At 25.3% G+C, this 12,263-nt stretch overlaps 1 protein-coding gene across 1 annotated transcript; it reads right to left on the bottom strand.

Moving 5' to 3' along the window:
• Positions 1 to 9,587: 9,587 nt before the first annotated feature.
• On the bottom strand, positions 9,588 to 12,006 carry LOC132930568 (proteasome subunit beta type-7-like). The gene is made up of 6 exons (XM_060996503.1): positions 11,804 to 12,006; positions 10,654 to 10,833; positions 10,446 to 10,596; positions 10,218 to 10,385; positions 10,005 to 10,156; positions 9,588 to 9,937 (listed from the first exon to the last, which is right to left on the bottom strand). The coding sequence occupies exons 1-6, from the start codon at positions 11,863 to 11,865 to the stop codon at positions 9,838 to 9,840; spliced, it is 813 nt and encodes a 270-aa protein (XP_060852486.1). The 5' UTR covers positions 11,866 to 12,006; the 3' UTR covers positions 9,588 to 9,837.
• Positions 12,007 to 12,263: the final 257 nt, after the last annotated feature.

The following is a 12,263-nucleotide window of genomic DNA, read 5'->3' as shown; positions in this document are numbered from 1 at the left end:
AAATAAAAATATATACACTTCTATGTGTTATTCAATGATAAATAACTATTTATCATTTTTAATTTACACGTCTTAAAATTAAGACGTATAAATTAAAAATGCACAATATATAGGTTGGTACCTACAATACGCTATTCAGAAATTAATTTCTTTAAATACAATTTATATCATTTATAATTATAAGTAAGTAACTATTTTGATCTTAATATATATAGCATGTTTTAATAATATTTAGATAATATTTTAAATATGTATAAAAATCGAATAGAAAATTTGTTAGTAGAGTATTAGATATTTTAAATTAAAATAACTTATTTTTAAATATATAAATTCAACAGTTTTTGGATTTTTTTTTGTTTGTTAATATTTTTTATATTAAAGCTCGTTTACTGTCGACTGGATAGAAGTGTTTAATGTACATAATATATATGATGTGTAAAACGTAAAAAGAAAAAAAATTGAAGAATTAAACGAAAATCTTAAGAGTATTATGCGTTACAAATTTAAAAATAAACGTCGTTTTTACATTATATTATACTACAATTCAACACAATCGCACGCGGTGAACACGTGTCCCAACTGCGGAGTAATGCTCTTTAGTCAAATAGGTAGGTATTATAGCCATTATAGGTATCTTCTTAGTAATACAATGGTCTACGGGACCTCTGTAACAGGGATATAAGGATGGTACCGAGAAAATGCGCCACAGGGAATATATTTTAAAAACCAATACAATGTATAGCCTTAGGAGTTAGAATTATTTGTGTTTCTGTGGCCTGTGTGTTTGAAACCATACAATTTAAAAATATAAAATTCCGCTTAACACGATTCCTCTAAATTTTGAAACGCAAGACGACTTTGCAGTATTATGTATGTACAATGTATATTTCATACAATGAGGTGACGACACATATCTTCTACGTAATTGCAAAATGATAAAAAAAAAGCTACCAAATATATGATACATTTTAAATTCCCACAATATATTATTAGTAGACTACGGTTAAACTAAATTGTCTATCTAATTTTCACTAATTGGACAACATAATCTTATTGATGTAGGTCGTAGCTACTGAGCCGTGCCGTTAAGATTTGGCGCCCAGTGCAAAATTAAAAATATTCGCCTCCTATTTTATTCATCATTATGCATTTCAATTTTTTGGCGCCCCTTTAAACCATGCGCCCTTTGCGTATGCTCACTAGCCCCCCCTCCCCCACGGCACGGCTCTGCGTAAGTATATCAATATTCCTTATTATTGTTGTTTATCATGTGGACAATAATTTGGAACGTAAATTTTGAGATCGCAATTGAACAATATATTGTATTATCAATAATCCAATATTATTATAGTTTATTATACTAGTAACTATATATAGTTGATAGAAAAATTATATTAGGAAATTGGTAAAAGATTATCTTTTATATGCTATTCAAACTCTGACAGAAATACTACTCACAGAATATTGTTACTTATATATTATATTTTAATCATTTTTATTCGTGGTCTAATTTTTTTAATTTTTATGGTGGTGTTGTCTAAACTAACAAAGGAGAATGGAGATAATACAATTTATTTCTTATGTCTATAATAGACACTCGCACGTAGGTACCTATTTCGTTATTTTTAGGTATTGTATATATAATTATGGGCCAATTATGTTATATTTGAACACATATTAGAGAAAACAAGATATAGAAAAACAAACAATACAGTAAATACCTACCTATATAGTTAAGAAAAATATAAAATATTACAAATTACAAACGGTGTGTAAATATAAAATATAAATGTTAAAAGTCAGTATAGAGTTTTTAAATAAATTATTGAACGTATATATCATAATTTTTATTATGTATATAAATAAATAACTAACAATGACTAGAATGGGATATTAATATATTATGTAAGTATGTGTATAGTGTATCATACTATAACTGACTACTGTAGTAAAACTTCACGATGCGGCCTAATAAAAATTTAATTTTGTATTCCACAGTTTAAGTTTTCCTATTTTATTCGGACGTAAAATGAAAAAATAGAGATACGACCGGAGAAATAAATACATTTATATAAGAATAAATAAATATATTAGGGCGATACGAGAACGCAGTGCGAATAATAGGTACATAATATATACCATTATATACTGCAGTATATGTATATGTTTATGCAATCATACATATATTATACGCTACACACATAATATTATGTACAAAAACAAAGGCGGTCACTATATCGCAGTGGGAATGGTGAATATTACACAAGCACGTATTTCGTTCTTGTATATTATATTATTCTATTTTATCATTTCGCAACGTGGGCGGAGCTCCGCGTACGGTTGGCTCCGTTCCGCAATGTCGGATTATATTCGCACGCGCACACCTGTATCATGTATATATTATTATTATATTTGCATATATTATAGTGTACACAAATACAAAAATACATATCTTCTATACCACTACTCCTTTTCACATGCACGTGAACGCTATAACTGTTAGTGAATATAATATTAATAAAATACATATAATAGATATTACGCCTAGTTATATCTTTTATGATAAATACAATGATTATATTATGTAAATGGGTTATGTACTATAGTATATTAGAAATGTTGGCTTTGATTTAATAATAAAGCCATCATATTACCTATATTGTTATTGATATGGGTACAGCGGTACAGGTGCAGACGCGGTGTTTCAATCAATTACTCGAGGGTATATTATACTCGCGAAGACACATGATATTTCTTATGTATAAGAACTCTAAAAGCTTATATATAAATTAATGGGTTAGAATTTTAAATAAAGTAATAGAAATATACCTACCATATATAGGTACCATAAATATCTATATATTGTTAGCTATTTTATGTAATTTTGAATTTGCGAGAAAAGAAGTGACTTTCTAATTGTATAACTAGGTTTGAATTTTCACGGAAATGGCATCTTTTTAATTCGAAAAATAAAAATCGATGTGGATTTGTGCAAAATCTTTTGCTGGCGGATTCCATGTATATTACCTATAGATATTTCATTTTCGCATTTTACGAATATGATGAACTATATATATAATGTGAATTTTAAAACTATAATATATATCTTGCTGCATGTGCATGATGTGCTCATAGGCCATGGCTGTGGCTATACCTACATGATTATATTCATACATTTTCTTAAAAATCATAATTTTTACCAGGATACGAAATATACGAAAATACGAATTTCTGACAGTTTCATGTAATTTTGAATGATCTGGGAAAGGAGGTATTAAGTAGTATGGTATGTAATATAAATAATTTTAGCTTAAAAATGGTAGATCATCTAAAAAAAAGTACAACGATTAACCTGATTGATTATAAATTATTAATGACGTTCTACACGCAGTATGATGTAATTGTAATTGAGAATACGACTTCTATATTTATAATTTACATATTCAAACTACGCATGAAATAAATTATTATTAAAAGTAGATTTATGTTGTTTTATCGTTGAATTTATAAATTAAATAATATAGCGTCTATAAATTACCAAATTAATAAAAAGACTGACTTGGGGTTTGAACTAATTGCATTTTAAGCAATTGTTATTCCCCGTGACCCGTATATATAATAATTATAATAATTGCAAATGTATTTTATTATAATTATTATTATTTTGATAATACAGGTGACATTTTCATACAAATATAAGTATAGCCAATAACCATCCATCACCCAATAGCTGATAAAATCTTTAATAAATATGCGGTTATCCGAACGTACTACTCGTATTGTTCTATGGTATATATGAGTGTATGACCCCTCGTAAGAGTGTGAGACAACAAATCTATTTTTTTTATTATTATAAATTATATGAACAATAGATATGTATCTAACTATTATTAACTGTTATAGTGTTACTAATGGATAACGATTTATTTATTTCAGATTCTTATTTATACAATTAGAGAAATTATAATACAGCTGATTATGTTAATTATATGTATTATTACTTAGAACTTGTAACATAATAAAATGTCCGAGCATGTGTGCAATGGTTATATTGAGAGGAGCTTGTGAATTGTAATGTATACAAAACGTTTTGTTTTTTTTTTGGTAATAATTATAATATTAAAAATAAACTTATTATCAATATAATAAATTACTCATATTATTTTACTGAGGGCACATTAGAATTAATTAAATAAATATAGATTGTGTAATTTTTTTATATTCATATCTTTTATTTATGGGTAAAAAATAAATAAGGTATAGTATTAGAACAATTGTACTAATAAAATTAAAATTCTTAAAAAATAAGTTATTCAACAAAATATAAATATCTCTTTGTTATAGCTAGGTTCCAAATTTCCATGAAAATTATAAATAATATTATAATATTATTATTATTATTAATATAGTTATACCTTATACCTACAGCTTTGCCTGAAAAAGTTTATGCTGACATTAATTAATAGCACGGTATATTATATATAAATAAATTATATTGTCTGTAAATTTTACGTGTAATACGTTTTCCGAGCTTGCATTAATATATATAGCCATATAGGTAGCTTATAATTTAATAGTATTCATTAATTAATTCAATCCAATATTTAAGGTAACAATAACACGAAATTGGACCCTACTGAATGCTAATTTGCTATGTTGTCCGTTTGTAAAAAGGAGATAACTGTACAACACATAAGGGAGCATGAAATCTTCTAAACATCATCATGCGTATTCATTTCATGTAATGATTTTATAGATTACCTATGACCTAATTCATTATATGATACGTATACATATGCTGCAAGATGTAAGCTATAAATAATTTAGTAATTTATTTTTATTTTTTAAATGTTATGATTTATATTGTATATTTGTATATACATAATTATAACATATACTGCAATATACATATTATATATATATAAATACTTATATCATTACTCATATACGTGTATAATACTGATTCTTCTTTTAGTTTATTCTTTTGTATAGCCGTATAGGTACATAGAAAAAAATCCAACTAAATTAATACTGTACTGGTGTAAAAAAATTATAACCAAGAACACTCATATAGAATTTTTTCATTATATTTTATCGTTATATTGAAGCAGTGCGGAACATGAATAATTCAATGTAGGTACCAACTATATTGAGGTTAATATTAGGCTTAGGATCATCTGTCTCTTATTTTATTTCCAGAGTTCATTTATATTTCGACAAGAGGAAACATCAAACATATTACAATAGTTTTAAATTTATGTTTTTCAAAAAAAAACATTTATATATAATATCTATATTATTATCAATGGCCAACTCCGATATCCAGGATATTCTTATAAATACCTACATGTATACTTACCTATATAGAATATATAGATATATATTGTAAATAAATAGTATTATTGACTGCTAGCTAGACTATACATTCACATATTTTAGTGTCATCCTATATGTTAAAAATACCGTAAAATCGTAAGTACACTATACGCAGAGCCCAACTAATAATGTACCAATATTATTTGTCCCCGAGCCCTAGTTGATGATTAAATATTAAAGTAGCACTGTAAAATTGTATGATTATAATATTACTTTCGTTGGACAGCACTTGCATCATGTATATCAGTAAACTTTAATATTTTTCATTAGTACTGACATTTTATAACTGTATATAGAAGTATAGACGCAGCTAATAATTATATTTAGATATTATACAAGTATTAAAATTAATTTATGTTCTGTAAATAAATATTTTGTTCACTAATGCAAATATGTTATTTTAATGTTCACTGTTTTTTTTTAAATTACATTTAACAAATATTAAAGGCCCCTAAAATTATTTTGTCCCGGGCACATATTTCCTAAGTTGGGCTCTGACTATAACTTATAAGTATAATAATTTTTACCTATAAATTAATAAATCTATACATGCTTATATTATGCTTATTTAATTTATGCTTTATTCTATAATTTTATTGTTACAATATTTTTTGCCACTTTGCAGACAGATTTATATTTTTAAACCTGTCTCTTCGTATGGATAACTGAAATCTTAAATATATTTACTTCTTGATTAGATCTTAGAACATATAACAGACATCCAACAAATATTGAAATGGATTGTAATTTTTACATATTTATAAATGTAATTTTTTTCTTCATTAGAAATATAAAGAGAAAAATCGGAACTTTTCAATTATATTTATGTATGCTATTCCTATACTTTGGTATTATAAAAATAGTTATACTTATTTGATTAAGATGTATAGATAAGGTATATTAAAATAATTTAAAAATCAACTTCATCGTTGCAATTATATGTCGTTATTCAACACAACAGAATATTTTTTTTATCAGTAGCCAGATGAGGTTGTTGGAGAGTAGGTACCTACACTTTTTTTGTACAAAAACCAATGAGGTAATAAGCCTCACAGAAAAAAATATTATGCTTCGATTACGATAATTTTTTATTTGAAATAAACATATTCAATATCTTCTATATAATACATAAAATTTATAAAATATAATACTAATATTTTAAAAACCATGATAAATTATTTGTACATGCAATAATTTTAAGTAATTTTTAAGATACTAATAATACTAATACTGTAAATTTAAATATTACCTATATTATTATTAATATATAATAATTTTCAGCTCTAGTATATGAACCCTAATCTGTATGGGCTTTGGACAAAATATATCCATAATGTCTTTGCGTAAATATGACTCTAAAAAAAAACAAAAAAATTTATCAAAAAAGTTCTAACATTTCTAACTATGTACTATAACTACCTACTAATCAGGCATGTATACAGAGGGTGGTTTGGGGGCCCCCCTCGATTTTTTTTGATTTGTTTACGTGATTGCTACTAATACATAGATATTATACATTTTTAATTATAGGCTATAGGTAGGAATATTATTACCATTATTGTTATAGTGTTTTAGACAATTATTAGAGTAGATACCATAATAGGTAAATGGTAATAATTTTTGAATAAGAAATAATAAATTAAATAAATAGGTATAATCAAGTATTTAAGAACATATAAATAGTTTTGAATTTGTTATAATGTAGGTACTTTTGTAATAATTTGTATTTAGTAATATTGTTATAATTTTTAACTATCAAATACTCAAATTATAGTCAATTGAATAAAATCTTTCATAAACCAATAAATTGATCCTATATGAATAATAAACGTTAAAATAACTTAATTAAAATATCTATAAATAGGTACGTATGGATATTTTCCATTATTAATACAATATTTATATATTTATTTATTACAATAATAAATAATAATATAATAAATAGTTATAACACTACATAAGTGCATATAGTGGCTAATATATAGACAAATACCATTATTGAAAAAATTAGTCTTCGAAGCATGTGGTGCTCCTGATGGATCTTATTTGAACTACAAATCTGTCGTCAAGATCATGAAGATCATAATGTATTCATATTCTGCAATGTATATTATTGTATATGATCCAAATTTTAAATTGTAATCTCATAAGTGATAGATTAAATTAAATTAATTCAGTTGTTACTTGTTTTATGATTGAACTACAATTAAACAATATAATGGTTGTAACTTTATAAGACCATATTTTGAAGGACGGACTAGGTAAGACGTATATCTTAAGACCGTGGTTGTAACTGGTAGTATGGTAGTAGTAGTGGTAGTAAACTGGATGGAACTTACTACAGTTCATGGTATATTGATGGTTGTTGATAATACAACACTGTTCAGTACTTCAATGCCAGTATTGTCAGTATGCCACTATGACGCTTGCTGTTTGCGACAAACGAGTAACAGCACAGATAACAATTATTATTATCTTTATCAATATTATCAACTATTAGTAACTACCAAGTCTTCAACTAACGTCTAACACTGAATTTGAACGATTGAAAATAAGTTTTATGTTGTTTTATTAAAAAATTAAAATACAAATTGTATGAAATTAAAATTGATGGTGAAGGCATTCTACAATCAACCAAAACTAAGTAATTAACATTCATTTATTAATTTCTATTTGGTTTGCTAATTGATAATTTATTTCATAAATTAAATTTACGTTAATATATAATTTAATTTAATTTTATTTGACATAACAGCAGCGAGATTTCCAAGAAACATTCGATAATATGTATTGATTTAAAAGTTATTTACCATTTAGTATTAAGTTGTAGTATTAACAATGTATTAATGTATTATTCATTGGTATAATTTGTTGATATTTTTTACAGTATATTTTAAGAATGGAGATTCCTGAAAAACATCTAGAGATTGCCACTATAGAATATGTTCAACCAAAAACTAAAAAGTTTTTATTTACATCAGAAGTATTAGGCGTCACCTTATATAATCAAATATTGTGTTTTGATAATTGTTTTTTTATTGTTATTAGTCAAGATAATACGTTTTCATGCTTATCTGTTGCTATGACACAAAGAAATAGCAAAGATACAATATCTAGTGCTATTTTTAGCACAGACCCTGATAGTAGATCTGAATCAATAGCTAACACACTATCAAAAAGTTTGAAAACGTCAATTCCAATATATGTGAGCTTTAATGCAAACATTGAAACTATTGGATTAAAAGATGTTATTTCAAGTTTAATTAATTTTTTTAATTCTCATTCAGAAATATTTGTTAAATAAGTATTGAATTACAATAAAAATAATTATTATATTGGAATGAAATTATTTGTTATAGATTTATGTATATATTAAACTGTCCTAACTTCTGAGGCATTTTCATTTAGATAAACATAGGTTTTTATAAGTACAACTCATTAAACAAGGTATATGATATAAAAAATTTACAAATATATGTGTATGTATGAACATATTTGTTTTTAAACCTCTATCACAAGCATTTGAGGCACCTAATTATATATTAGTAGTACGTTGGAGTGCATCTTTATTTTTTCCACGTATTTGTTACCTTGTTAGTTGTTGGTAAGTTTAGATTTTGTCTTAAACTGATGGTATCCTTAAATACTGAAAAAGTGATTCAGTAATTAGTCCTATTAAACCGGTTAGCTGTCACAATGATTAGAAGGGAAGTAATATGATGACCATGTCGAATGACTGATCTTGGATTTGCTTGCACAATTTCACAAACGTTTTTCAACTCGCAGTTTGTTATTTCCTTATATGCCATGTAAATATATTATATATGGTATGCACAAATTTTCTTCAGATAATTTACATAAATGATAATTCATTGTACAACTGGATAATACTAGATTTATGGACGATTTAAAAATATTATTATTATTATTTTATTATTACTATATTAAGTACTTGGGGAAAATAAAATGTTCTAAATTTATAAATTTGATTATATACTATATATATAAAAAGAAATGGATATCATTTAAGTTTAAGTACTTAATATTATAATATATAAACTGCAAAAATATGTCAATGATTGCCTAAAATTTATGTTTTCAATAATGTTAATAAATCTAAATCTTGTCAGCCCTTAGTCATCAAACTCTAATATATGTATATGTATAACTATATTAGATTATTAATATAGGTTTAAATTATTAAAAAAATATTATATCAGTCAGCTTTTTATTTTATTTACTTGACTCCATTTAAATACATGTCTTAAAATGTACCAAAATCAAAAATTTATTAACATTTTCTTAAAGCATAATTTTTAATATTTTTTTTTTGTTACATTGTATTTTACATAAACAAAATGTTGACACCAATACCAATTAAAAAACAGTTTTATCAGAAAAAGAAAATGTATATAAAATAATTCTTATTCATACTTAGAACTTAATTTAAAAATAAAAAATTCAAGAATCGACTTCCATGACAGTTTCTTCAGCAATTTGGAATTTGATTTCACTTTTGTGCAAAACTTTAGTCAAACCAGTTGGATAAACATATTTAGCACTAAAATAAATGTTCATAATATGATTTATAAGTTAGAATATTATAGTAAAATAAAAAAAAAACTTACGTTGCTGGCTTCTTATTAGGTGTCAGATAGTTTCTGAGCATACGAGTTCCATCTTTTTTGATGATACATAGATCCACATTACTTCCAGATCCAAGATCATTAAATACACCACCCAAAATAGCATCACATGCCAATTTCATACCTTCTTCTTCCTAGTGGAGAATTTAAAGAATTTAAAACATCAATTATAAATTAAAATGATTTTTTACTTACAGTTAAATTTTCATTCCAGCGACTTTCAAGTTCTGAAATAGCTGCCATACTTCCTGATCCCATAGATATATACGGTAATTTATCAATTGAACCATGAGGGTAAATGGAATATAAATGTGAGCCACTGTTATCAATACCACCCAAAATTAATGCGGCAGAAACATAACCCTTAAACAAACAAAAAAATTAATAATTTAAACAAACATCATAAAATATAAATCAAATCACCATGTATTTGAAAAGGTATTGACGGAGTGACCTGGCAGCAAATGCAACAGGAACCATTTCATCAGGAAACTTGAATGCCTGCAAGGAAACATTGGCAGATACCATGCGTGTAACTTGCATAGTGTCTGCTGCTGTACCAGCACCACAGCAACTAAAATATTACCATATTAAAAATTAAAAGATATTAATAAATTATAAATAAACATACTGCATATATTTGCCAATGTAATGGATTTTTTCACAATTTTTTTCCATGACTATTGTGTCTGATGTAGCACGTGTATCTGCAGCTAAAATGACACAATCTCGAGTAGTTACTCCTACAATTGTAGTACCAGTTTTTCGAAAACTAGGCATTTTTAGTCCCATTTTTTCAAGTTTTGCATTTCTAAAGATGAACAATTTAATAAAATATATTAAACAATTGGAAAATGGTGTTATAAAATCATACACAATGTAATTATATTTGTAATATGTATAGGACATAGGTAATAAAAATAAAAAGTTAAATTTATACACTCAAATATAAAAACTTTTAAATTAAGTACATAATTTGATTGCCTTAATTATTAATATAAAAATATTATTTAAACCAGGGACGAATTCAATTAGTCATGTGCATGTCCTTCCTTTCCAGAGCTCACACCACAAACATATATAAATCTACATTAAAAAAAAATATATTTAATTTAACTATACATTATATTTAATATATATGTGTACAAAGTACAAATATAAATATATATATATAATTATATTTTTGATTGGGTTATTTTAGTAGGTCTCTACTAATTACGCTTAAGACGTCTATGTAAAATATCAAATAAAAGCTAGGTATTTGAATATAAATATAATAATACAATTAAAGATTTGAAATTGGGTGATACTTTTAAATAACTTTTATTTATTTTTTTATTTATTCATTACACCATCTCAAAATTATAAATTAACAATAATTGAATGATAGAATAAATAATTGAATATTTTAAAATTTACTACATAAGATTTTTGTGGTATAAATTTAAATGAAATACTATTATTAATTAAACTAACTCTAACTAGATAATCGTTTAAAAATTATAAAATAAAGACAATATAGCACATACTTGCTTTAAATATTTATTAAGAGTAAAATAATTTAAATTCTTTTCAAGGTACTAATATAATATTTTATTGGCAACAAATAATAATTAACTATTTAGTGTTTAGTTCTTAAAAATTTAGTGTAGTCAAAATTAAATAAGTGTCTTACTTAAATCACATACAATTATGAAAAATAAATCCTTAATTACCCAATATAAGATACATATTTTTAAAGCAGTAATGTCTATATTATTGACAGAAAAATTAAGATTTACCTTTCGAGATTCCTGAATGAAAAAGCACCGTCATCGTCAATAGAACTGTAGTTTAATGCCATTTTTAATTCAAAAAGGTAAATGTAACTACAAACGATGTGATTTGATTGATGTTATTGTAATTATATTATGACTTATATGAGTATAATAGAACTTTTTAGTTTTTAACTAATTTTCCACTATCATGTTTTCGATATTTTCATAGTCATGCACATGAAGAAGGTAGATAATGATATCTGATAAGAAAAACCGCCTGAAAGTTAGGTAATTAACCTCATGTTTAACCAAGGTTACATAATTGTTATCTATGGTTGTTATAAACCACATTCTATAGACACGGTCGGTTACGTACCACCTAGATCCCGCGACAAGTAGATCCACGTACGTCAACTGGAACCCTTTGGACATTTAGAACCTCAAAGACAATTTAGATTCCATATTAACTATAATATCCCACGTC

The sequence above is a fragment of the Rhopalosiphum padi genome, chromosome 4 (assembly GCF_020882245.1).
Source record: "Rhopalosiphum padi isolate XX-2018 chromosome 4, ASM2088224v1, whole genome shotgun sequence".
In the NCBI taxonomy this organism is placed as follows: domain Eukaryota; kingdom Metazoa; phylum Arthropoda; class Insecta; order Hemiptera; family Aphididae; genus Rhopalosiphum; species Rhopalosiphum padi.
The sequence above is the reverse complement of the archived record's forward strand: the minus strand, read 5'-3'. Positions and strand labels throughout refer to the sequence as shown.

Coding starts and splice junctions, on each gene's coding strand:
- LOC132930568 (XM_060996503.1), bottom strand. CDS start 11,865: ATGGCATTAAACTACAGTTCTATTGACGATGACGGTGCTTTTTCATTC. Junction 10,157..10,217: donor GCTGGAATGAAAATTTAACT/GTAAGTAAAAAA, acceptor ATTCTCCACTAG/GAAGAAGAAGGTATGAAATT. Junction 9,938..10,004: donor CCTAATAAGAAGCCAGCAAC/GTAAGTTTTTTT, acceptor CATTTATTTTAG/TGCTAAATATGTTTATCCAA.